Source organism: Ovis canadensis, chromosome 1 (assembly GCF_042477335.2).
Source record: "Ovis canadensis isolate MfBH-ARS-UI-01 breed Bighorn chromosome 1, ARS-UI_OviCan_v2, whole genome shotgun sequence".
NCBI classification, from domain to species: Eukaryota; Metazoa; Chordata; class Mammalia; order Artiodactyla; family Bovidae; genus Ovis; species Ovis canadensis.
Window position 1 is genome coordinate 252,708,847 of NC_091245.1, and position 27,895 is coordinate 252,736,741.

Sequence of the window (27,895 nt, forward strand, 5' to 3'; positions counted from 1 at the left end):
CTTTTCCAGCACCACGATTTGAAGGCATCAATTCTTCAGCACTCAGCCTTCTACCTGGTCCAACTCTCACATCTGTACATGACTACTGGAAAAAGCAAAGCTTTGACTATATGAACCGTTATGATGTCTTTAGCACCCTGTTTTAACAAAACTCTTTTCCTTAGAGCATTGGAGACAGACAGACCTGGATTTGAATCCCAGGTTGGTCACTGACCAGTAGTTACTTGGCATGTGATTTCACTTCCTTGATACTTTTTCATCTGTAAAACGGAGATGTTTAAACATAGCTCAGAGCTCTTGTAAGAAAACAAGATGGAGGATGTCTGGTGCCCAGCCCAAAGTAGAGGAGAGGTGCACAGGTGTGAGTTCTCATTTCTTGGCTTCACTAGCCAGGCCAGAAATGCTGGCTACACAGATGAGAGACTCCAGCTGAGGTTTGAAGCCTGGGAGCTGGTGGCCTGTTGTACATGAGGGGTGGCACTGGGTATTTGCTGGACAGAGTGTTCTGTTTGGGGCAAGGGGTTCTGTGGGAGCCCAACCAGCCAAAAATGAGGTCACCAGGACACCCATGCCTGGCTGTGCCAGGTTTTGAGCGTACATTGCTCATAGTCCTGCTGAGCTTTGCAAAGGAAAGGAAAGTTCCTTTCGGTTGTACTTGTGATCTTTGAGCTTGTTATCTTCAAAGTCTTAAGCCTGGCCCACTGGATTATAAAAGTAGCTCGTTCTAACATGTTCTCCCTGCAGCTTGCTCCTTGCCATCCAGCACACACCGACGGTAACCAGAGGCCACCACCATGACAAGGGACCAGAATGGAACCTGGGAGATGGAGAGTAATGACAACTTTGAAGGCTACATGAAGGCCCTGGGTAAGGGGGATGCAGCAGGTGGGAGAGAGGGGAGGTGAAAAAGGGAGAGAGAGGGCAGCTTCGTAAGGACTGCGGTCTGGCCTCTCTGACAGTGCTGCGGTGGAGTTCCCCAGACCTGTGTGCAAGTCTTGCCCCCAGTTCTGACCAGCTGTGTAGTATGAGGCAGGCCATACTCATTTGCTGAGGCTCAGATTCCTTGTTGGCAAGCTAGGAACAGTATTAAATGAGGCTACGTCTAGAAGGTTCTTGGCACACAGAAAAGATTCGCTGAATGGAGAATGCATACACACACACACACGCACACACGCACACACGCACATGAAGGCACATGCATGCACACATGAGGAAAGCCAGACTTGAGAGGAAAACACAGCAGGTCTCCTTGCCTTGTGGTCGCAGCCAGCTGGAACTGATATTATACACAGATGACCCCTGCATTGCTCCTTTGCTAGTCTTGCAGTGGAGAAGCAAAAAAAAGTGGCTAACAAACCTCTCAGCCGAGAGAAAGTCAGGCCCACAGAAAGCTAGGAAGGGCTTTCGTCACATAGATCAAACAATTTACTGCTCACCTGACTTCTGAACTAGACGCCAGCCCAGGGGCTCCATCAGCATGTGTACTGAGTTAACCTCTTGTGGGATCTCTTGTGGGGCAGGCAGAAAAAACATGAAACCAGAGAAGCTGGACCCATGGAGGGGAGCTCACTTTTGGGGGCAGCTACTGTAGGCCCCAGGTGGTGCCAGTGGTAAAGAATCCTCCCGCCAAAGCAGCAGACACAAGAGATGCAGGTTCAACCCCTGGGTTGGGAAGATCCCCTGGAGCAGGAAATGGCAACCCACTCCAGTATTCTTGCCTGGAGAATCCCATGGACAGAGGAGCCTGGCAGCCTACAGTCCAAGGGGTCTCAAAGAGTCGGACATGACTGATAGTGACTTAGCACACAATGTAGGCCAGGCCCCAGACAAGGAACCTTGCCTGTCCTTATTCCTGTGACGGCTTCTGGATCACCTTTTCTAGCTTTAGATCTCTCCACATATAGAGTTTCCAACTGGAACTTCTCTATACCAACCCTGAGGAAAACGACTGCAAGTGGAGTTTGAGGGCCAATAATTTGGATGTGATGATAGAATGTCTCATCAAGAATGGGAATCATAGGTTTTTCTGTGCAGTTCACTTCTACCTTGATGACACTTCCACCGTGTCAGTGAATAAGAAGAGCTCATGTGATATGTTGTGCAATTTTCAGAGACTGGAAGTTTTTCACGGACTTTGGACATGTTTCCAACACTGAACAGATTTTTTTCCTCCTGGCTACAATGTTGGGCTTCCCAGGTGGTGCTAGTGGTAAAGAACCCAGCTACCATGCAGGAGACATAAGAGATGTGGGTTCAATCCCTGGGTCAGGAAGATCCCCTGGAGGAGGGCATGGCAACCCACTCAAGTATTCTTGCCTGGAGAATCCCATACAGAGAGGAGCCTGGGAGGCTACCATCCATAAGGGTTGCAAAGAGTCAGATTCAACGGAAGCAACCTAGACTGCACGCATGCACAGAGTGTTACCAATATACTTGGGAGAGAAGGGAGGAGGTAAAAAATCCTCCTGCCAGAGCCCTAACCCTGTTGCCTCTGCTTTTAATACTGAGTGAGGATAGAAAATGGAATCCTCCCTCTAACATGTGGGTAAATGCTCTGGAGCTGAGCTCAGGACTAGGATTCTGAACAACATCATACAGAGGAGGAAACCAAACCAGAAGTTCAGCTGAGGCTTTCTCTCTGACCAAATTTTTAACCTTTCTGACCCAGTCTCTTCATTCACCAAATAGAGATACCAGCCTTGCCTGTTTCTCCAGATGATGTTGGATGTGCTTGTTATTTGGAATGACTGAAAATACTTTAACAAAAGCTATTTGGTGGTTTCAAGCTTTCTGCAGTAAACTGAACAAGCCCAACTCAGGGAATATAATCGAAAAGCAATTTTGTCTCCTTTGCTGCTTATTCTTAAACAATAAAAAGTCCTGTGGTGACTTTAGGTACAAAAGCAGGTCTCAGTTTAGTTTTATTCTGTACAGGGTGGGCCCCTGGAGCCCCTCTTTCTAGGCTGGAGGTGAAAGGCATGCAGTCCTGTTATCATCCCCTGACCCCTCTGGGTGGTGCCAGGAAGCAGGGCACCCTGTCAGCTCTTTCAAACAATCCTCTTCTAAAGCAGCTTTCCACTGGACTCTTTCACCTCAACTTACAGCCTCCTGATGGAGGAGGGGTGCTTGGATTGTGAGTGTGATGTGTGGATGTCTTGTTGCAGAAGGTTTTGGAGGGAGTGGCCTTTCTGGTTCTCCTTGGCACTGGACACCTCTTATCTCTTGGAGCTGCAGTCATGACTTTCCATTCAACATCGCACTATGTTGATTTCACTCTAGCAAGCCAATGGGTTGGCCTCTTTGTGCCAGTCTCTGCAGTGCAGAGGGGTGGGCTCACAGTTCCCGGTGGAGACTAATACCATAGGGAATGGTATTAGCTAACTCCAGAATGCGGATGCGCTCCATGCCTTGGCTTGCCCAGCTGCCTCAGTGTTCCTAAGGTGTCCTAGAAATGTGCCCCAGCTTGAACCCATGACTCTTTGTGCAGAAACGCCGCTGCCAGAGTCGCTGTCCCACTCCAAGAGAGGACACCTTACCCCGCTCATCTGCCCATGGGGACACAAGTGGCCAGGCAGGCACTGGCGGTGACTGGAGACAGGTCTCAAGGGCTCAGCCAGAAGCAGCTGAGTGGGGCTGCCCACCCCCACTCACTACCCTGCAATTGAATCTGTTAACAGAAACCCAGCAGATCCATACAGTTCCCTCCGCATCAACCCCGCAGGACAAACGTTACTGCCCCAATATTGACAAGTTGAAGCCTGACTTTCTTGCCCCTTGGAGCATGAAGCCCTTGGCATTTGGAAAGAACATGTAGAGATCCTTCTAAGTCCCCAGAAGCAGAAATATCACTAAGTATAACTCCAAAGAGCCTTCACTTTCTTAGATCTTAGTCCCTAGCACCAAGGAGTCGGCTTTCTCCCTGAACCTGGAAGCTAGTTCCGGAAGAAGGAAGTACTCTTTTTTTTGAGGGGGAGGGGGTTGGGGGACAAACTGGCTTTGTTCCCAGCTGGCAACTCACTCCACACCCAGCCTCCCCACATGACCTGGCTGCCAGCCTCAGTAGTGACATGTCAGGGCAACCTTTGGGCTTGCCCCAACTTATCCAGGTCACTAGCTGTTCAGAGGGTGAGTGCCAAGGGTCAATGGTACCTTGTTTCCTGGTGTTCCTTGAGGCCCTAGATTCTTTACAGTAAGGAAATCAGCCAGTGAACTCATCTTCCCTGAGGAATCTCTCATGTCCTGAGGTCCTCCTTCAACTTGGATCAGGGGGTCAGAGAATGGAGGAGTGATCTTCAGTCTAAGGGACAGACCCCTCAAAGTGAGGTCCCGGTGCTGTGACAGGACAAAAGGGGAGAGTCCATTCACTCTACTCCAGAGTGAAGCCAGCACTGCATGTACATGGGATCATTCAGCTTCTCTACCAAAGCTGTAGACGTTGCCCATGGAAGCCAGGGATTGTGCCATCTGAGGCAGGCCCAGGCCCAGTCTCTATTCTCAAAGAGCTCAAAATGGTGCAGCCAGTCAAGCTATAGCCATATACAAGTTGCATTCCTGTTTTCTATTACAGTGAGATTAAATCACCTCCAAAACATAGAGGCTTTATTTTCTTATACAGCGATTTTATTATTGCCTCTCGTAGATGTGGGAGCTGACTGGGTTCACCAAGAGAGGTCTTGCTAGGAAGCTCTCACTCCACTGTAGCAGGACAGTGGCTGGGGCCATCTCAATGTCTTCCTCGTTCCTATGTCTAGCATTGGGTGCTGGCCAGCCCCTGAGACCTCAGCCAGGGCTGTGGGTGTCTACTTGTGATGTCCCTCATGACCTGGGTGTCCTCACATCACCCTGGCTGTGTGCAAAGAGAGAGGAGGCAGCAGATGAATGAGATTTTATGACCCAAACCCAGAAGTCACATAGCATCACTTCTGTTGTATTCTATTGGTTGAAGCAGTCCTGAGTTCACCTATATTCAAAAGAAAGGTACATAGACCCCGCCTCTCAAAAGGTCAAAATCAATTGTAAGAACATCCAGTAGGATGAGACATTGTGTTGCAGCTATTTAAGAAAGTATAATCTGCCACAGATGGGACAGCAGGTGATTCTGTCCCTTAGGGCTGAAAAGACTATAGTGACGATAGAACAATGGTGACCTGAAGTATGTAAGCTGTATGGTGAGGGACGGTACCCAGGCTTGTGGTGAGAATCACTCTGCAGTCTACACAGATGTTGATTTATGATGTTGTACATCTGAAATTTACATTGTTTTTTTTTGTTTTGTTTTTTAAGCGTGTGTGGTGGGGGATGGTGGTTGGAGAGCTACAATAGACGGGTCATTGAAGGCTTCCTGGGACTTCCCCAGCAGTCCAGTGGCTAAGACTCTGTGATTCCAATGCAGGGGGCCTGACTCTGATCTCTGGTCAGGGAACTAGATCCAACATGCTGCAATTAAGAAAGACCCAGCCCAGCCAAATAAAATAATAATAATTTTTTTTAAACCCAAGTAGCTAAAATTGTAGATGCTTATTCTTTGGACTTCCCTGGTGGCTCGGTGGTAAAGAATCAGTCTGCAGTGCTAGAGACAGAGGAGACTTGGGTTCAATCCCTGGATCGGGAAGTTCCCCCGGAGGAGGAAATGGCAGCCTACCCCAGTATTCTTGCCTGGAAAATCGCATGGACAGAGGAGCCCAGTGGGATACAGTCCATAGGGTCACAAGGAGTTGGACATGACCGAGTGACTGAGCAGGCATGCGTGAAGTCTCCCTAAGTGCTTCTGGGTGAAGTTTCGAAGGAAGGAGAGGAGCGCTCCACACAGAGATAGAGTTGGCTCTGGCCCTGTGGGCACAGGCCAAGTTTGGTTGAAAAGGATGTTTGCGGCCAAGGGACGCAGGAGTCATGTTACCAAGGCAGTGGGGCGAGAAGAGTCGAAAAGGCAGCAGGGCTGGATCATAAAGCGGTGCATCACCACATGCGGACGCCGCCCAAGGGCATCACGCAAGCAGAGAATCCTGGGAAGCACTGTCGGGAGGAGAGAGAGACCATGAATGCCCTGACGGCCAGGGAGTAAGCAGGTAGCAGAGACGGTCGGAGAACTGAAGAAGTGGTTATAGTGGCCCCGGGAAGATGCAAGAGCGGCGCCAAGGAGGGCAGCCAGGGGGACATCCATAGCAGGAAACAGACTAGGCTCGGTGACCAAGTGGAGAAGAGGCAAGGCTGAGCCTAGAAAATAAAACACCACCATGCAACTTTAATCAGGAAAACGGGAATGTATAATGGAAGGCATCTGTTCTGAAAATACCCAGTTACCTTTGAACTTGAATCTTTGGGGAAATTTTTATTCCAAACATTGTAGACATCAGGAAAAATACAATTCCCTTAATTCACACAGAAAAGTGAGAATCTTCTTCTATGAAGAGCATCTTTTCACTGAAATTTTCATGCACAGATTTAAAAGAGCAGTGGCCACTGCAAAAAGTCCTAGTTGCTGCTGCTACTGCTGCATTGCTTCAGTCGTGTCCGACTCTGTGCGACTCCATAGACGGCAGCCCACCAGGCTCCCCCGTCCCTGGGGTTCTCCAGGCAAGAACAGTGGAGTGGGTCTCTGAAAAATTTTACCAGGACGGCAGTAGCCTTAGAGATGGAAGTCAAGGAGCTCCCAACCTGAGTGGTCTATGCCAGGAAGCCTTTCCTGATTACCCACAAGGTTCAAAAGCCTTACACTTTGAAGGAACCAAAGTGTAACATCGGACGTGAGCACATGTACAAACAATTCTCATGCCATGATAAGTATCATGCTATCATGAGCTTCCATTTTTTCATTTGTTTAATTCAGTTTCAACAAATGCACAAGCACCTAAGACACACCAGGAAATGCTCCAGGCATTGGCGAAGTGTAGTAAATGAGGTAACAAACTCCCATCCTTTGTGGAGGGTGCATGCTAGTAGGAGAGAGAGTAACAGTTTGAGATGATGTACTTTAAAGAAAAGAGAAAGGAATTCTTGGGAGGAGAGTGATGGGTGGTCAGGGAAGGCTGTCGAGGAAGTGACATTGGAGCTGAGGCTTGAATGTTGAGAAGCGATGTTTCGGGTGCAGCAAGTTCACAGGCTCTGGGTGTGTTAGGGGAACAAGCAAAGGCTGGTGTGCTGGGCATGTGGTGAACCCAGTGGTAGTCAGGCCTTACGATGGGCAGACTTAGACCATCTTATTTATATTCTTTAAGGTTTGCTATACTGTGAAGAATGAATCACAGGAGGGCAAGACTAGAAACAAGTAGGCCCACTAAAGAGGTTTCTGTGTTGTTCAGGCAAGAAATGATGGTGGGTTGGGTTGGGGTGACGCCCAGGACTAAAGAAGAGAAGATAGAGATTCAGTGAATATTTTGGAGATAAAGCCAACAGGGCTTTCAGATGAAAATTAAATGGGAAGAAATGCAGGTGGCCCCCAGGTTGAAGCCTGCATAATTGGGAAGACCATGACTCCACCAGCTGACATGGGGAAACATGGAGAGGAGTAAGTTTGGACAGGGGTGCCGGATAGGGGGGAATGCGTTAAGAATTCTGAGTTGCTTATTTTGATTTCAGATGGCTGTGATGCATCCAAGGAAAGTGTTAAAATTGGCATCTTGATATAAGATCTAGAACTCAGGGTAGAGTCAGGGATAAAGCCAAAGGAATGCTTGCCATTTTAAGGAGTAAAGAAGCTGAAGGTCAGGGAAGTAGAGAAATTTTCCTGGGGTCACTTCTGGCTGGACAATGGTGTTGCTCAGACAGGAGCCCAGTGTGTCTGCTTCTAACCCCCAAGCCCTTGCTGCAGCACTCTCTCAGGTGCTGCAGCTGCTGCTAAGTTGCTTCAGTCATGTCCGACTCTGTGCGACCCCATAGACGGCAGCCCACCAGGCTCCCCCGTCCCTGGGATTCCCCAGGCAAGAACACTGGAGTGGGTTGCCATTCCCTTCTCCAATGCATGCATGCATGCATGATAAGTCGCTTCAGTCGTGTCCGACTCTGTGCGACCCTATGGACAGCAGCCCACCAGGCTCCTCTGTCCATGGGATTCTCTAGGCAAGAATGCTGGAGTGGGTTGCCATTTCCTCCTCCCAGGTGAGAGTACTAATATGGAGTTAGAGGAGAGGGCGCTTCACGGTGAGCAAGGTTCGTCAGGATGGGGAGCTCCAAAAAAGGCGGGAGAAACACTCAGAACACTGCAGAGACACTGCAGAAACACTGCAAGAGAATAATTCCGAGTCCCTGGGCAGAAATGAATGAACAAGTGAATATATGAATGAATGTCTGATGACCTAACAAAGAGTTAGTTTCACGACATTTAAATTGCTGCTGGTGCTCACAAATCAATGAAGTCAGACACTTGCCAAAATCTTTACTTGATTGAATTTTCACACAGGGACAGTGCTGTGGGAAAAACCCAAGTGAAGATAAGTTTGGTCCCTTTCTATGGGTCTTCCCTGGTGTGTACTGGCAGCCCCTCCTCCCTAATCTCCAGCCCAGTGGTGAGGACCTGACTATGGGTGGGGCACCAAGCCATTTTTTCAACCTAGAGAAGAAGCAGTGTTTGATTCAGTTTGCATAGAGATGAAAAGTACAAGGGGACATGGAGGCACTTCAGGGTCTCCAGCCTGCCTTTGCTGTCTAGGGAAGGCTTTGAATATATTTGGAGAAGTCCATGAGGGTGAGAGAGGAGGAGGCAGGAGGGGGCAAGGACAGTTCCTCTCTCAATGGATTATCCAGAGGAGGAAATGACGTGGAAAGATGGAGAACATTGCTCTTTCACTCTGCTTCTCACAACTGCCTGAGTGCTGATGACTTGTGAATTAAGAGTCCAGGTTCAAAGTCCATGGAAGCTGCACTTGGAAGGGTCTCAGATTTCATGTGATGAATCCGTGTGCATCTCTGCTCTTTAATTTACAAAGCTCGCCTGCCCTTTTAGCCTACAACTTTAGCTTTTTCCACAAGCACATTACAAAGCATTTTAATGTTGAGTAGCATACTCATATTTCAACTTTATGGCTTGCATTGTTCAAAATGCAGTTATGAAAAGTATGCTTTAATAAAGTCACTTCAGTGGTTTTTTTTTTTTTCTTCTACAGCAGCTACAAGCCATATATATTATTCAGAAATTGCTTGCCTTTGGACCTTTTCCTCTGAGATAGAAATTCATTTCACCTGGCTATAAATCAGGCTCAGAGATACCTTTAATCCAGAAAAGCAGATCAAATATATTTGATAACCCTGGTGTTCAAATACCATATCAGGAAAATAATTTCCCTCCAAAGTAAAAAGAGGAAGTGTTTTTGTAATCTGTGTGTGTGTGCTTGTGTATTCTACAGCAGCAGTTAAACCTTTCCTTTTGATTAGAAATATTGAGAATCCACCAAGAGAACGTTCGGCTCCCTTCCCTGGGGTGGAGCAGAGGTGACATGATTAACTAGCCGGCGCACATGGTAAAGGGTAGCCAAGAGACCAAGCTATTTTTCAATCCAGAAAAGAAATGATGCTTGATTCAATTTGTATAGGGCCTCTAATAAGATTCCCTGGCTCTGGTCAGAAAGACTGACTGGGGCTGGGATTTCCAGGACAAACCTGTTCTCTTGGCAATAGACATTTTTAGATGCGCTCTACCTCTCTGAACTACCAGGAACAAGCAATAATTTCTGTTTGGGGAGCCTTAGTTGTAGATGATAAACAGAATGTACTTGTAGGCAAAGAGTCAGGAGCACTTCCTAGCTGGGTACCTCTGAACTGGTCACTTAAATTCTCTGAGCTTTGATTTCCATATCTGTGGAGTAAAAATAGATTTGCTCTCTGAGATCATTTACATTTAGATTTCTAAACGGCTCTGTAGTTCCCAGTTCTTCCTTAGTACAGTTGACCCTTGAACCGCAGGGGCAGGGGGGTAGGGGTTACAGTGGGGGCATGTCAAGGGTCCTGACACTTCACGCAGTCAAAACTGTGCACAGAACATATATTTGGCCCTCCCTATACATGTAGTTCCTCCATATCTGTGGTTTTGCATCTGCAGATTTAACCAACCACAGATGGAGTGGTTCTGTAGCTACTATTGAAAAAAAATCCATATATCAGTGGACCTGCACAGTTCAAACCTGTGTCATTCAAGAGTCAGCTGTGGTTTTGTATGACACCCTCCCCTGTGTTTCATCTGGTTAACACATGATCCGTGGTTTTATTTCCTCATCATCTACCTGTGACTCCAGCAGGGTTTAGCATAGCCTGGACCTCACTCAGTACAGAGGGCTAGAGCAGAAACTCAAGTTTCTACACTTTGGCCAAACTATGGAGTGAGGAAACCAGTCCATGCAAACGAAGGTCTGGTCAGGCTGGATTAAATGCCCTCGTGGCAAGCCGGGGCTGTATGAGGGAGGGAGAGCGTAGATTAGTCAGCATTCTGACTGTTCCTTCAGAGCCCAGGACCCTTGGGCTGTGTGAAGTGGCAGATGGCTGTGGAGATGCATAAATAGGATCTGAATGCTTATCTGGCCACTGTTTTGTTTTTTAGGCATTACAAAACTATTTTTATTTATCTTTGGCCATGTTGTGTGGCTTGCAAGACCTCAGTTCCCTGGTCAGGTATTGAACACGGGGCCCTGTGCAGTGAAAGCCTGGAATTCTAACCATTAGACCACCAGGCCTCCCTGACCACAGTTTGGCCAGAACAGAGAAGACCAATGAGTGGGGGCCAATTGCATCAAATACCCACCAGCTCCTTGGCACTGGGAAGAGCACTTACCTATCATTTTAACAGAATCCTTACATAAATAATGCCATGAGATGAGCTTTCTTTCCCCACTTTACTATGAGAAACAGACTCAGTACAGGAAAGTGACTTCTCTGAGGTCACACAGCTGGGAGATCAGAGACAGGATCTTTGCCCAGATCTCACCCTCACTCTTTTATACTAGGGATTCTAAACATGGAAATGTGCAGAATTACTTGGAAGGCTTGTAAAACCAGGAAGGGCCCAACCCTCTACTGTAGGTTTAGGGTGGATCCCAGAATATACATTTCTAAAATGTTGTCATGTACTTGCTTGCGGGCCCAGGGGCCTCACTTGGAGAACCCCCATCCTAGACCACAGTGCCCACATTAGCCAACCCATAAGTATCTCTTGAGCTCCTACTGTGTACCCAGCCCTGGCTCTGGTTCTAGGGGGACACAGAGGAAAAAGCCAACATCGTCCTTGTCCTCACAGAGTTGAGACTTTGGAGAAAAGAACAACAGACCCCATGAAAAAGAGGAGAATGTCAGGTAGAGCCTCCTGGGAGCTAAACTTCTGGGCCTGGAAAGCAGGTGAGAAAGGAGGCAAGAAAGAGTAGGACGTGCTGAAGCAGGTGAGGCTGGGTGGAGAGGGGCAGGGATTCGGGGAGCAGAGGTACAGGGAGTATCTGGGAAAATGCAAAGGACTCTGAAGAAACTAGCCTATGCAATCAGGGGGCTGATTTCAATGATGCCAGCAGCTACACTTAAGGAGCCATTACCATACCCACCGGATTCCAGGCAGAACTCTCCCACACCATCACATTTAATCCTCAAAATAGCCTGATGCGGTTTATAAATCACTCCACTTACAGCTGCTGCTCTGTGCTGCTTCCAGATCTGGACCCTAGTGACCAGGGATGTGGCTGAAGTGAGACCCCCAGACACCACCTGGCTCATTAGGCTATATTTCTGGGGCAGAAGGAAAGAAACATGAGTCAGAGGATGATATTAGGCTCTGCCTAGCATAAGCACATGTTTATACCAACTGGAAGGTGGAAGACATTCTTTTTCAGCTTTTAACAATTTTAAGGAAGGATTCATTTTTAAATCAGAAATACTTGACCACTTGGTCCTGTTCCTCCATTCCAAACGAGGCAACTATTGCCTTAAATGGGAAAAAATTGAGTAGGGGATATTTTCACAATTGCAGGGACCAGGAGACAGAGATAAAGGCCTCAGGAGGGGCTCTGTCAGCCCTTCCTGTATTATGTTCTGTGAAACCCTGACCAGCTGGAAATCCCACCATGGAGGGTTCTACAGCCACATAAGGTTGGGAAAGGGCTTCCCAGGTGGTACCAGTGGTAAAGACCCTACCTGCCCATGCAGGAGATGTGAGAGAAGCAGGTTCGATCCCTGGGTTAGGAAATTCTCCTGGAAGAGAGCACAGCAACCCACTCCAGTATTCTCACCTGGAGAATCCCATGGACAGAGGGGCCTGGCAGGCTACAGTCCATAGGGTCGAACAGAAACAGACACAACGGAGCGACTTAGCACACACGGAAAGTTGGGAGAGGCTAGCTACATCTTGTACCCTGCTGTTAGAGCTACAAAGGACCTTTTCCAAATTAAAGGCTCCATAAAGTTTTTCAGCATGGGAAACAGCCAGCCTGTCTTGGTTTTAATTATTCATTTCTCAAACTTAGCTGATCGTGAGTTCCCATTTGAAAATAATTTTGACCACTAGTCTTTTACGGACTGAACCCATGGCAAACACCGTGGGGCACCCTGGGCTCTGTGAATGCTGGTCGAGATGCCCAGGGGCTTCACAGTGGCAGAGAGGGCATTTATCCCCCCCCCCAAGCCCTGAGGCCTATACAACTTCCCCCCAAACACCCAGGCTGTATGGCTTAAAAGTGCCCAGGTACCATTTTGTAAGCCACAAGGCTGAAGCTATCAGAAAACATCCAGGGTTGAAGTGTAGTTCCTCCAGTTCTGAATTTCCGTAGAGTCATAGGCCTAGTAATCAATTGCTGTTTGGTGGGGACAGTGCATATGAACTCTGGGGAACATCAGCTGCTCCAAACAGGGAGGGCTCATGCAGTTGGGTCAAGAAGCCCTGTGGCTCCAGGGGAAATGTAGAGTCAGAAGTTCTTGGTATCTTGGGCAGCCACTGGAAGCGCACAAACTGGAGTGGTCTGATGTGATGCGATGGGCCAGCCCAGAGCTCGTGGAGTTCAGAGCTGGCCCTGAAGACAGGCCATCAATTACAGGTTCTATTACCACCTCTATTGCTTCCTCACTATATAATCCAAGGCCAATGGCACAGCCTCTGTAAGCCAGGTTCCTCATTAGCAAAATGGAGATAATATAGAACTGATATTCATCTGTGGGTTTCGTGAGAGAATTGAGCGAGTGAAGTTTCCCAGGGAAGGTCTACCATGGGGCACTATTCCTGGTTGATTCCAAGGCATGTCTTAACTATCACCCTGAAGGTTCTCACACAGCATGGCCACCAGAGTCATTTTACCTAAAACTTAGCTCCTAAGTGCCCCCGTAAAATTTTTTCTCCAATTTGTCTGGTTCTACCTTGGTTCCCTAAGCTCAGAACCTCTGTTTTCACCTCCCAACTTGATCTTCCACACATCCATCCAATTGCCAAACCCTTCTGATTGCTTCTCAACTGTGTAACCTTAGACAAGTCACTTAACGTCTCTGGGCCTCCATGTCATCAGAGAGATTTGCTAGTGAGATGCCATGAGAGATTTCTGCAATTGAAAGGACCTTAGCCCTTTGAGGAAAGAATTCAACAAAGAGACCAAGATTATAAAGCAAGCACAGAGTTTATTAGAAGCACAGTATGTGCAGAAGAGTGTACAAAGAAGCAGTTGATTTAGGGCAGAAGCTGAAGTTGCATCTTCGAAGAAGAAGAGCGCAGGTGTTCTTATGTGGAGGGGTATGAATAGGGGTAGCTTAGCTTGTGAATATGGGCTTAATCTTTCCAGGCTTAGATGGGAGTGACTCCCCTTTCCCTCTCCTGTGATTGTATCATCTGTAATTCTTTATTTGGACTTCCACCAGGCTCCATTTTGCATCTTTCCCATAGCACCTACTCGAAACCCACAGGCGTGGGGGTGGGGTCAAAACTGCAATGCCAATCATATTATGATGGTATTACAATGTGGCTAGGGTTACTAGAGGACTACTTGACATCCTCTCCGCAACCATGTTGGGTGAAGAAATCCTCTGCATCGCAAGGGTGAGGAGGCTGCCGTGGCTGCTTTGTCTTTCATCAAATCATCTGCAGTCTGTACATTTTTATTGAGCCTGCTCCATGGTTTTCATATCAGAGTCTCTTGCTCAGATGCTACAAAGTTTTTGTCTTGGGTGCCATGCCCCCGTCATGGCCTCATTAAGTGCAGAACAAGGAGATGGCTTGCCTTCTGCGTAATACCTATGCATGAGGAGCCTGTTCTCAGGCCCAGCCTTGACTTTTCCTAACTCATGCTTAAACAGCAGCTTTCAAATTTCTTAAACTATTGAAATCTTTCCCCCAAAAGCACTCCCCTAAGGAAATCTAAGGTCTAAAACTGTCCAGAGGTTCAGGGTCTGAGAAGAGGCCCAGTTCTATACTTTTTACATCTTCCCAGGTGATGCAGATGGGCAGCCAGTTTTGGGCCCCATCAGTGAACTCTTAGATGTGGCAAGTTCTGAACAAATAGTATTAATAATGAACAGTAGTTGAGCAAGGTGCTGGCATTCATGTCCCAGCTTAGGGCAACTTGAACCTTTTTGTCTCTTCAACTTACGGTGTGTAATCCTTTTACCTTCTGGGTTGCCTAACATAACTTGAAATTATTCCCTTATGATTAAAGTATTAGTTGCTCAGTCATGTCTGACTCTTTGCAACCTCATGGTCTGTAGCCCACCAGACTCCTCTGTCCACAGGATTCTCCAGGCAAGAATACTGGAGTAAGTAGCCATTCCCTTCTCCAGGGGGGTCTTCCCAACCCAGGAATCAAACCCAGGTCTCCTGCATTACAGGTGAATTCTTTACCATCTGAGCCACCAGGGAAGCCCCTTGTGATAAAAGCTGACTTTATACAATTTAGGATCGCAAAGGCCATCCAGTTGAGATCCTTCCTAGACTCTCCTGTGGTCCAGGCATCCACTTGGACCTCTGTGACAAAGAAAGTGGTAGTGACCAAAGAGAGATTCGGAAAGAAATGGGTCCAAAAGGAAATGGGAGGAGAAGGTGAGCGAAATGATGCTTCACTTCAGGGAAGTGAGTCGCTGCTATCCAGGGAAGGATAGCAGAAAGGGTGGGGATGCAACCACAGGAGCTGTTCATTCTCTAAACTGACAGTTACTCCATGAAGTGTTGATAACTGCCGGTCTCACTCTTGGGCACAATAGTATTTATCCCCCATCAGATAATACACAATGTGAAGTTTAATCACCTACTACCATAGAGATGAGGCTGGAATTCTCAAAGAAACAGCACTCAGTGAATTAGAACTATTCTTTCTCTTGACGTCATTATTATCTTGGGTTATGAGAGAATCAATCTCAGTGTGTTTTGAAATCTAGGTAAACTGTCTCTAAAAAAAAAAAAAAGATTTAGATTGACATCCAAAGATTCTGAAGAATTCACAGTGTGTGTTTGTTGCTCAATCGTATCTGACTCTTTGCAACCCCATGGACTGCAGCCAGCCAGACTCCTCTGTCCACCGGGATTCTCCAGGCAAGAATACTGAAGAGGGTTGCTATTCCCTTCTCCAGGGGATCTTCCTTACAGGGATCAAACTCGGGTCTCCTGCATTGTAGGCAGACTCTTTACCATCTGAGCCACCAGGGAAGCAAGAAAATTCACAGGCGTTAAGGTCAAATGTGAAATATGATTTGGCTAGAGACTGAAAACTTAATGATATTTGTAACAAGGATATGAATGTAACAGTTCTGGTATTAGCCTCTGTTTCTACATCATTTTCACAGGCCAGTAACATTTTGGCTTGGGTGCCACTTTATGTACAGAGGTTAGCAGGAGGTGGACTCAGCACTTAGATTCTTGCTGTAAAATGAAAAGCTTAGGAAATGAAATACACTATTAAAGGACATGCTCCCTTTCACTTACAAATAGTCTCTAGGAAATGAATAAGATTTTCTTTAAAATATCAAGGCAAAGAAAAGGTGTAAATGGAGTAGATGCAACAAAAACTGGACAGTAGTGAACTCTGCATGGTGAGTGTGCTGCGTTCCTTGTACTCTCACCTCTACTTCGGTTTGTTTGGAATTTTTTGTAATAAAAATATAAACAATTATTCATCTTTTCCTTAAAGACAACAAAAGAAAGCTCTGAGCAAGTGTTGATTAAATGTCTGGTGTATGTCTAAGCTGTGCTGGGGGCCACGACTAAGGCACAACAGCCTCCTAAAGCTGCTATAGAATGGAAGTTTGTATGTATGCCTCCTTTTGGAGAGCATGAATGGAAGTTCTGTCTTTACCCAGGATCTAGACTGGTTGCTTTTAAACCACAAAGACTTCTGTTCAGCAGACTCTTAGGAGGAAACCGATATGTCAATAGATAGAAGGGAGCTGCTGTGGGGGAGGGGTGTGTGCATATTGTATATATGTATGCATACAAACACATATGTATGCACACACATACACCCTGGAGAGTTGCAGCTCAGGGGTGAACCCTGCCTGCTATCTCCTCCTCCCATCAAGACTCCCAAGTAAGCGCCCAGAGACCCTGGGTTTCCTGAGAGTTGGCTGAGATGCCCGGACTGGCCGTGTACAAGACAGCTCTTGCTTCCCACTTAAGCAAAGAAATGTGGCCGGCCTGAGATCTGCATCTCTGGTCTTGAGTGCTTGGCCTTGTTAAAGAAATGAATGAAAAAAAAAAAAAAGAAATGAATGAGTCTGGCTGAGCACCTCATAACCTCCACAACTCCCTGTGCCAACAGATATTGATTTTGCCACCCGCAAGATCGCCATCCATCTGACTCAGACGAAGATCATTGAGCAAGATGGTGATAAGTTCAAGACGCAAACCAAGAGCACATTCCGTAACTATAATGTGGATTTCACAGTTGGGGTGGAGTTTGAAGAGCATACAAAGGGCCTGGACGACCGGAAAGTTAAGGTACTGACCGGGCTAGAGTTTTCACTGGCATACTCTTGGTGCAGCGGCTGGGTTTTGGCTTTACAATGGAACAATGACTGAAACAACCTGTGAGGCATCAGGAGAGGGGCACCAGAATGGACTCAATGATGCTGGATAAGCAAGTATTGAAAGTTTAGTGAGAAGCAGCAGGCTGGCCTTTGCATGAAGCTTATAAGCCAAGGAGAGATTAAAGGATACTGACCTCTCAAGTATCCAGAGTAACAGACTGACTCATAGACTGCCATGGGCCTAGCAGGCAAAGGGAAGAGGGCCAGGGGGAGTCATAGGGAAGGATGATAATGGTGCCAACTGAACAGCGTAGCTTCATCACAGGGCAGCCCTCCTCAGCAGCAGCCAAGCATTGCCATAGAGCATGAAGCCCTCATGTTGCCTGAATTTTTATTCTTTTCAGGAGCTGTTGAGCATTCATATGTTCTTACATGAAATATCTCCATTTTAGATGATCCCAACTGATTTATCTATTTATCTTTTAGAAAATTGTAATGCAAATCACACCCAAAAATCAGTAGACTAGATGAAGTCAGGCTGTCTCCAATCCTAGTAACTCAGAGAAATCTCTACCAAGTTTGCATCTTCAGTCTCAGCCTCACCTTAACTTGCAGGACATAATCGAGGAAATCCTCTGTGCATCTGAAGGCAGACTTCTAGCCGCTTGAACTGTTTGGATATAGGGAGGCACCTAAGGCAAACAGACAGCTGAGTGCAGAGTGGGAAGTGATCTCCAAGCCTGAGAACTGGAGTCTGCAGAAGAGGCAGGCCCTCACCCAAGAGGCCCTCAGGAATAAGGCAGAAATTGGTACTAGCAGGGAGAAGTGGGGTGGTGGTGGGGAACATGAGGCCGGCAGCAGGTCCTTCTCTTCTCCCGTGTCACCTGGTGGTATCGCAGCCTAGTGACTGACTCTTATACTGTCCACGCTCATGCTCAGTGTGAATGCCTCTGGTTTCCCAAATGCAATTACACCTGAGTAGTCCCAACAAACACAAATGGGGAGAAATCCAGTCTCAGTCATGTCCACCCTCACGATCAGTGTGAACGTCTTTGGTTTTCCAGATCTAATTGCACGTGGGTAGTCCCGACAAACACAAATGAGAAGAAATCCAATTTAAGGATGCCCACACCCAAATCTTAGTATCATACAAGTGCCCTGAGATTGCACAGTCCAGCACAAGCCCATGCAGTTCATACAAGAGTGGGCAGCTTGAAGCCTCATGGTACCCACTCCCTCTGTGTCAATGCGGCCACCAGGACCTCTCTCTTGACTCCCAAGCTGAGGAGAGCTGGACCAAGACTCCTGTGCCCAGTTACCCATGCTCTCACCTCTACAGAGGGCCAGTCTCTTGGAGGGTCACGAGGAAGCAGGACCCACCAGCCTGCCCTTCTCCTTTCCCCGTAAGCACCTCTCACCCCAGAGTCCCACTCTTTCTGGTGCTTCCAGGAGCTCCTTCAAAATTGGAGATCTCAACTCTTCCCCCAGAGCTCTGGCTCTTCTCCTGGCATGTGGAGGAAAAGAGGTCATCATTCTCTGAGGACGACTCTAAAGCCAAAAAAGCAAGATTTTATTTCTTAATCAGGTTGTCCTGACACATTGATCATCTCAGCCATTGAGTCTGGGTTGAATGGCATTTAATGCCCCTGCTGAAGAAAAGTGGGAAATGGAAAGCACTTTGGAAATGCTTCCATCAGAGCAGTCTTGGCAGGAGACCCGAAGCTCAGCCCTTGTGGAATTACTCCCCAAGGGTTTGCTGGATCTTCAAGGCTTTTCTGAACTGTGTGGCTGTAAGGCCAAATCATCAGACACCAGAACTGATAGGAAGATTTGTCTCAGGATTTTTGCATCCCTCTGCTGTTCTAACCTAATCAGTTCTAAATGATTCATTTTCCCTTCGCTTCTCAGTTTTGGGTGTGGGCTGTTGGAAAGCAGCCCTCTGACTCATTCTTTTATCCCCTTTGATGTTGGAGAACTCACTTTTGCTGAAATAGATCATGTCCTTTTGATCCTTCATGACTCTTAAAGGACTCCATCCGATAATGCCTACCCTTCTGCCTCTCCATTCCACACACTGTCCCCTCTGAGAGCCATCCATCTTCTCTCCTAGATCAGCTCTTAGCCCTGCAGAGAGATAATCCCCTTTCTCGCTTCTGGTCGATGTTTCGCCTGCAGCAAAAAGCCAGGGTTGATGAACATACATAAACACACACACACACACACACACACACACACAATGGGGGTGCTGAGAAGTACCCAGACAGTGGCCTCCTGCATGGGCTGTTCCCATGAGAAATACAACACAGAGCAGGTGCCCTGGGCACTACCTTCTTCTTGTAACCTAACTACAACCCTTTAGCTGAAGAGGGAGGGGAGAAAGCGGGTGAGTCTAAGTCTGATTAATTTCTATTGCTCACGCTTGATAGTAGCGCACGTAGAAACTGTTCTGTGCGCATGCGCATGTTTGCGTGTAGTACTCCTCTACTCCTCGTCCTCTTAATCTCCAGGATCCAGGACGCCACTTTCTTAACTCCATGGTCATTTGCATGAGCCCCTCTGAAAACCTCCTCGTTGAGCAGTTTGGAGGCGAGAGGTTGGGGATGGGGTTGCAGCAGAGGCCCTTCAGGGCCCTGCAGGGCCCAGTTCTGTGATGTCCAAGGGCAGGAGTGATGAAACCACATTGATCATGCATTTGACTCTTTTCTGAGGGACTCAGGGGCCGCCTTCTTCCTTCCTGTGGTTTGTATACATTACTAGCTTCCTACACTTACTTCTTTCTCAGAATTTAAAGCCCCATCAAAAATACACAAGCTAGAGAGTTTTGGGGAGAATAGATACATGTATAGGTATGGCTGAGTCCCATTGCTGTCCACTTGAAACTATCACAACACTGTTAATTGGCTATACTCTGCTGCTGCTGCTGCTGCTGCTGCTGCTGCTGCTGCTGCTAAGTCACTTCAGTCGTGTCCAACTCTGTGTGACCCCATAGACGGCAGCCCACCAGGCTCCCCCGTCCCTGGGATTCTCCAGGCAAGAACCCTGGAGTGGGTTGCCATTTCCTTCTCCAATGCATGAAAGTGAAAAGTGAAAGGGAAGTCGCTCAGTCCTGTCCGACTCTTCACGACTCCGTGGACTGCAGCCTACCAGGCTCCTCTGCCCATGGGATTTTCCAGGCAAGAGTACTGGAATGGGGTGCCATCGCCTTCAAAAAACAAAAAGTTTTAAAAAAATAAAATACACAAGCTACCCAAAGTAGAATAAAACTAAGAAGCAGTAATTTATGTTCACGCCACAGAATGTCATGCAGCCATATAAAGGAATGAAGTGCATGCCCACGTACTATCACATGGATGAACTTGGAAGCTGTTATGCTAAGTGAGAAGACAAACCCAAAAGGCTACATATTGTATCATTTGTATGAAATGTCTGGAATAGGTGAATCTGTAGAGACATTAATGGTTGCCATTAGTAGGAACTGCTAACAGGTACTGGGTTTATTTTGAGGGTGATGAAAATGTTCTAGATTTAATTAGCGGAGATGGCCTGACAACCCTGTGAATATACTAAAAATGACTGAATCATATGCTATAAAAGGCTGAATTTTATCTTATCAGAATTATATCTCGACTGAAAAATAATGGTAGGGAAAAACAGATATTAAGATGGTGGTTAGAGTCATGATTTTGAGAGGACCCATGAGAGCCCAGGGAAAATCGACTCCCCAGGAGGGGCCCCACCGGGCAAGGCAGGAGGCAGAGCTGAGGCTTAGAAGAGAACAGATGTACTGGGGAGGGTTTTAACATGCTGATAGTGTCCTTCACTGCTCCTAATTTAGAGAGCTGTTACTTTCCTTTAAAGAAAACTTATTTGGGAATGATTCAAATTTACAGAAAAGTTTCAAGAGTATAACCAAGAGTACCTATACACTCTTCACCAGGGGAGTGACCAGTTGTTAACATTTTGCCTCATTTGCTTCATCATTTGCTCTTATTCTTTCTAGTATATATACATTCTTTTCTGAGCAATCTTATGGGTTACCTCTAAATAATTCAGTGTCTATTTTCTAAGAATTAGGATGTTCTCTTATATAAGCACAGTGTAGTTATCAACCTCTATAACTTTAACATTGACACAGTACCTGTATCTAATTTACCACAAAAGGCTGTTGTTATGGTTGTTGTTTTCTTGTGGCCATTTTTAGGGGCCTTAATGACTTCGGTGTCTTAAAGTCTCATAACATGGCTTTCTTATTGCCAGCTTTTTCTAAATATGTTTCTGCAGAAACACATTCAGGTAAGCAGGTTCACTGACTGGCTATCATGGGATGTTTTTAATGATGTTAACTTTGTGGGCTTCCCTGGTGGGTCAGATGGTAAAGTGTCTGCCTGCAATGTGAGAGACCCAGGTTCAATCCCTGGATCAGGAAGATCCCCTGGAGAAGGAAATGGCAACCCGCTCCAGTACTTTTGCTTGGAAAATTCCATGGACAGAGAAGCCTGGTAGGCTATAGTCCATGGGTTCCCAAAGAGTCATACACGACTGAACGACTTTACTTTGGACATGGTGATGGGGAAATTGCAGTGTGAGGCCAACTTCCTTCTTTAATTTCCTACAAGTCATCCTCTTCATCTTCATGGAACACTACTCTCCCTCTTCAGCATGGCCCAGAACCAGTGGTTTTCCTCTCTTATATCCATCTCCTCAAACTCAACATCTGTGAAGGCAATTGAATCTCTTTTTGAAGCCTCCTCCAATGCATGGATAAAGGACACCAACTAAAAAGCAAATTGAGTGGTGGCATTTTAGTTCTTATAATCATTTTCTTCTCCCTTCTGTTTGGTTGCTTCATGTAGGAGTGAGGCTACAGTATCATAGGTATTACCACAATTCCTTAGTAACCAATTTACTCTGGGGTCAGAATAACTTTTAGTTAATCTTGTTCCCAAACATGAGTTATTAAAAGAAGACATTGAGACAAGCCCTCATGCACCAACATTTTTCTCCTTTGTTCCTTCCACAAATTTGTTAAGCCCCTACTACCTGTGAGGCCTGGGAGCTATTGATAAATAATGAATCAGACCCCCTTTCCTGCCCTCAAAAATCTCACAGCCTTTTGAAGTAGCAGACAAGTAGATGACAATGACCATCTAGTGTCCATGTTAATGGACACGTGTACCCTCCAGTGATACCAGAACTAAAGCAAAAAGGCAGGGTGACTAAGACACTGTCAAGACTATCAGTGAAAAATATATACACATGCTCATTTATTTCCCCATGTGGATTTATCCTCAAGATGCTGTTTCAACAAAATCATTTAACCACAGACTTACTCAACAGTGCTTCGCAGGGACCTCCTATATGCTGATGACTATGCTGAGTCTGGGGCTGAAGAAATGAACGGCTGCCATGGCCTCTTCTTTTATGAAGCTTGTTGTCTATTGGAGACGGACATTCATTCAGTCAACATAATTTAGGTGTCCTTGATGTGTGAGACAATATGGGCTGGGGGACTGGAAGACCCTGTCCTTGCCCAAACAGAAGATGTGAGTCCTTCCTTGTCTATTTGGGAGGCATCTCTGGAATATTCCAGGTAATAAATTCCTTCCAAAAGGACAAAAAGAACAACCTATGAATTAAGCTTCTCTAAGACATTAAAAAATGTGAGGCTTGGGATGGCCCTGAAGGAAGAAGAGATATTTTCTTTATTAAACATGTAAAATTTTATTGCTAAATTAATTGGGGGAATATTAATATATATACATGGTTTAAAAAAAATTAAACACTAAAAGTGAAATTCCTTCCTATCCTGGCCCCCAGCCCCTCAGTTCCTTCCCCAGGGACAACCACTATTAAAGATATTCTTGCCTCCTTGCAGAGAACATATTCAAAACATGTGCGTACATCCCCAATCCCTTTTTCTTTCATGTACATGGCCCTCCTCCTTGCTTCTTTAACTTAAATTATACACTATGGAGACTGCGCTTCTCCATAATATAGAACTGCCTCCTCCTTCCAAGGACCGCAGAACAGGGAGGAACCACACTATATTTAACCAGTCGCGCACTGATGGGATTTATGAGGCTTCCAGGCCTTTGCTGTAACAAACAATGCTGTGATGGGCTGAGGAGTTAAATAAGGAGAAATAAAATTGTACATAAAATATATAATTTGGTCAAGGTCAAATATTATTTTAAGAAGTAGGTAGACTTAACAATCTGTAGAAAACAGATTTCTACCAAAAAATAGATAGAGCTGAAGTTGCAAGGACAGTGAATTAAAATAAACACACAGGTTTGTTTATCACCAACTGGGTTTGCAAGATAGAGGGGAAAATAAATGTCTGGTCTTTAGCATAATATCATTCATAGAGGTATAATATGGTTCGCACATACTTGGAAGAAAACCAGCTCACATCAGGATCATTCTTGAGGAATGGCAGTACCCACACACCACCACTGCCTGGATGGGAATATCATCACTTCACGTGCAAGCCTAATGTGGGCACAGAGGTGGGTGGCTTGGAGGACCACTTAGGGATAGCACAGATTGTCCCTAGGCAAGTAATAAGACAGGTAAAGAGGGAACCAGAAGGAGAAGTGGGGCAGGGTGTGAACTTTGTAAATAAGTAAATTTAATAAGAGGTTGGAGCCTCTTGTGGCATCTCCAACCCACTGGTCAACTCAGCCAGGTCGTCCATCACAAGCTCTGCATCTCTGCTACCTTCTCTGTGCTAATTGGTTTCCTGGAGGAAACCCAAGACCAAGGGAAAGTCCACCTCCTGGTTCTGGATGACAAGGTTAGCTTTGGAGTGATCTGTGGAGCCCCCTGCTAACTAGGGAGTTTCCCTGCCTTTATTCTTGCCCTCCAATGGGCAGGCCTCCAATGTGTTTCCTGCAGGGAGAATTCCCAGAAGTAGAATTTCTAGGTCAATGTTATATTTTCAAAGGTAATGTAAAATTGCCCTCAAAAAGATTCACACCAATTTATATACCCACTGGCCCTGTATGAGGGCCTATGTTTCTCAGCATCCCCTCCAACTCAGTGTGTTATTAGGCTCTTTGATCTTTGACCGCAGGATGAATTGTATCTGAAAAACAAACAACCTTAAAATGTGCATCTCTCTTATTATAAGTGAAGTTGAATATGTTTTTTTTATGTTTAAAAGCCACCTGCTAGGGTGGTTTTGTTTTTGTTTTGTTTTTTTGTCTGTACTTTAAATTTATTTATTTTTAATTGGAGGACAGTTGCTTTACAATACTGCGTTGGTTTCTACCATAGATCAACATGAATCAGCCATAGGTAAACATTTATCACCTCCCTCTTGAACGCCCCTCCCATTTCCCACTCCATGTCACCCCCTTCCGGTTGTCACAGATCACCGGGTTTGAGCTCCCTACAAAATACAGCCAAATTTCCACCGATTATCTATTTTACACACGGTGATGTATGTTTCCATTCTACTCTCTGTCCATCCCACCCTCTCCTTCCCCTCCTGTGTCTACAAGCCTGTTCTTTATGTCTACGTCTCCACTGCTGCCCTCCAAATAGGTTCATCAGTACCATCTTCCTAGATTCCTCTGTGTGTGTGTGTGTGTGTGTGTATGTTAACATACAATATTTATTTTTATCTTTCTGACTTACTTCACTCCGTATGATAGGCTCTTAGGGTGTTTTTTTTTCTCCTTATAAGTTGTTGGTTTGGTGTCCTATGTTGAATTTCCTATTAGATTAATGATCTTCGCCTCCTTGATTTACAGGAGGGCTTCCCTTGTGGCTCAGCTGGTAAAGAATCTTCCCACAATGTGGGAGACCTGGGTTCCGTCCCTGGGGTGGGAAGATCCTCTGGAGAAGGGAAAGGCTACCCACTCCAGTATTCTGGCCTGGAGAATTCCATGGACTGTATAGTCCACTGGGTCACAAAGAGTCAGACATGACTGAGCAGCTTTCACTTTCATTTTGTATATAAGGAAATCAGGTCTTTGGTCTGATATGAGTTACAATTACTTTTCCCAGTTTGTTATGTATCTGTTGACACTGAGGTATTTTTCCCTCCCAGAAATTTTACATGGCAACATAGTTAAATTCATCATCATTTTCCCCCACTGATCTAGAATACTGTCTTTACCATATGGTAAAGGGGAAGAAGAGAAATCTTTCCAAGAGAACAAAACTAGCCATGATTAGCCTGTCTGGCTGGAATGAAGAGTGTGTGGGGAAAGGAGTCTGGGGCAGGGTAGAGAGGGTGATGCTGGCACGGCTGTGGCTTGAGGCTCTGCCCCGGAGCCAAGCGGGAGCCCGAGAGTGGCTGCAGGGTCTGCACCTGCAGGTTACATGCATTCAGTCCCCATCAAGACCATGTGTTTGATTTTGACTGGAAACCTCTCATTACAGACTTTGGTCGTCTGGGAAGGTGATGCCCTTGTGTGCGTGCAGAAGGGGGAAAAGCAGAACCGAGGCTGGAAGCAGTGGGTTGAGGGGGACAAGCTGTATCTGGTAAGTCTCAGGGTCCACCCAGCTCCCCTCTACTCTGCTTTTGCCAACTGCGAGTTCACCTCGCCAGGCACTTGGACAAGAAAAATGGCCCTCCCTCCTCCCCTAAGCTCCAGCCAAACAAGTGTGGTCATACAGTTAGAAAGTCATTCCTTCCTGGCTCAGGGGACTCCAGGAGGAACTCTATATGGCTATTTCTGTGAATGGCTGCAATTAAAAGGAAAGTTCAAAATGCTGAGTTAGGAAGCTGAAATCCAAGGAGAAATGTACAGAGTCTGTTAAAGACCAGCTAGGGAGAAATGTGAGGCACAGAATTAAGAGGCCCTGGAGGAGGCTGAGACCAGGCCTCAGTGATGTGAGCCTCAGAGGAGCAGGGTCACCATAGGGGTGGGATGTTGTGGGGACACGTTGTACTGGGGGCAGCTGGGCCTGGGAACTGCCTGTAGACCACAGGCACTCCACTCCCATCCTAAGGTACATCCACTTGATCCCAAAATACTTTATGTTAATTTGACACCAGAACAGAGCAGTTGGAATGATTGCTGATTTTCTTGAATAAATTACACCTGTCTAGATAGCTTAATTTTTCACACTTCAGTCTTTAAAATTGATGCATTCAACATTCAAAGAGTGAAAAACTTTTCACTGCTTCATGCATTCAGCCACTCATTTGTTAACTGAATGACTCATTCAATGGATGGCTCTTCCCTCATTCATTCATTCAACCTGTAGTGTCAGGCAGATACCTGCCTCCAGCATCAGTATTCAGGTCACAGGGTGTCCTTCAGAGCCAGCCTTGCCTCACCTGAGATCTTTATTTCAAAGGAAATGTCAACCAGTGATGAATGGGAGGGAGTCACCATGTTTTCCATCGATGGTTTTCCCTACGTGCTCTGGTTTGGATGATAGATTTTTTTAATTGTAGTACAAACCCTGGTGGTCCCTGTGGCTAAGACAATGGATTCATTGTCAACTGGAAAGATTTTTCTGGTTGTCCCACACTCGTGTTTTTCCTCTCCCCCCAGGGGGTTATGAGATGCGGGTAAGGCCTGCGGACTCCCTCTGTCCAGATGAAAGGCCAGCATCTTTTCTACCCAGGCAGGCCTGGAGGAGCCCCTCTGCAGCCCAATCTACCAGAGGCCAGAAAACCCCTCACCAGGCCTTCCAAACACTCCCCTTTCAGATCCTTCCCTTTACCGTGGCTTCGTGCCTTTTGTAAATTAAGCGATGTTGCTTTAATCATGAGAGTAGGAGAAATCCCGCCCAAGAGGGTAATTTCTTTGCATTTTTCATTTTTATAGCTGTTCAAGCTCAATTCAAGTGTCAAAATCAAATTACTGCTACCTGCAGGGCACGCCAGCTGATTGGGTCTCTGAAATGCTCTTTGCCTGGAATGACTAACTGTCCTCTTTATTCCAGCTCCCCTTCTCTCTGACTCAGACACCCAGAGGGCTGGGGGTGGGTGGAAGGAAGGCGTGGCTTGTTAATCGCTCGCCTGCTTTATAATGTTGCAGGAGCTGACGTGCGGCGACCAGGTGTGCCGTCAAGTGTTCAAGAAGAAGTGACGGTGTGAGGAGGGCCTACTGAGCATACACTCCATGCTCCCTGTGAAGAGTTCTCTGCCAGCATTGGGGAGCAGCCATGGGGACCCTCCTGGTCCTGACAGAGCCCATTGAGATATCTGGGCCTCTCCCGCTTCTGTGATGGTCCACACTATGTCTATGGAGTTTGTTTCCTCCCTGAATAAACCTTTTTTCTCTTTCAGTTTAGTTCAGTTCAGTTCAGTCGCTCAGTCGTGTCTGACTCTTTGCGACCTCATGAACCACACCATGCCAGGCCTCCCTGTCCATCATCAATTCCCGGAGTTTACCCAAACTCATGTCCATTGAGTTGGTGATGCCATCCAACCATCTCATCCTCTGTCGTTCCCTTCTCCTCCCGCCCTCAATCTTTACCAGCATCAGGGTCTTTTCCAATGAGTCAGCTTTTAGTATCAGGTGGCCAAAGTATTGGAGTTTCAGCTTCAACATCAGTCCTTCCAATGAACACCCAGGACTGATCTCCTTTAGGATGGACTGGTTGGATCTCCTTGCAGTCCAAGGGACCCTCAAGAGTCTTCTCCAACATCACAGTTCAAAAGCATCAATTCCTCGGTGCTCAGCTTTCTTTATAGTTCAACTCTCACATCCATACATGACTACTGGAAAAACCATAACATTGGCTAGATGGACCTTTGTTGGCAAAGTATTATCTCTGCTTTTCAATATGCTGTCTAGGTTGGTCATAACTTTCCTTCCAAGGAGTAAGCGTCTTTTAACTTCATGGCTGCAATCACCATCTGCAGTAATTTTGGAGACCAGAAAAATAAAGTTCAGCCACTGTTTCCACTGTTTCCCCATCTATTTGCCATGAAGTGATGGAACTGGATGCCCAGTTTAGCTTTAAGCCAGCTTTTGTTTTCTGAATGTTGAGCTTTAAGCCAACTTTTTCACTCTCCTCTTTCACTTTC

General features: G+C 46.3%; 1 protein-coding gene and 1 non-coding gene across 2 annotated transcripts; one reads left to right on the forward strand and one right to left on the reverse strand.

The window, feature by feature from the left end:
* Nucleotides 1-550: 550 nt before the first annotated feature.
* Nucleotides 551-27,150, forward strand: RBP2 (retinol binding protein 2). The gene is made up of 4 exons (XM_069564180.1): nt 551-867; nt 16,689-16,867; nt 25,288-25,389; nt 26,901-27,150. The coding sequence occupies exons 1-4, from the start codon at nt 795-797 to the stop codon at nt 26,949-26,951; spliced, it is 405 nt and encodes a 134-aa protein (XP_069420281.1). The 5' UTR covers nt 551-794; the 3' UTR covers nt 26,952-27,150.
* Nucleotides 21,080-21,213, reverse strand: LOC138431651 (small nucleolar RNA SNORA33). Its single transcript, XR_011253802.1, has one exon. It is a non-coding gene; the product is annotated as a small nucleolar RNA SNORA33 (small nucleolar RNA).
* Nucleotides 27,151-27,895: the final 745 nt, after the last annotated feature.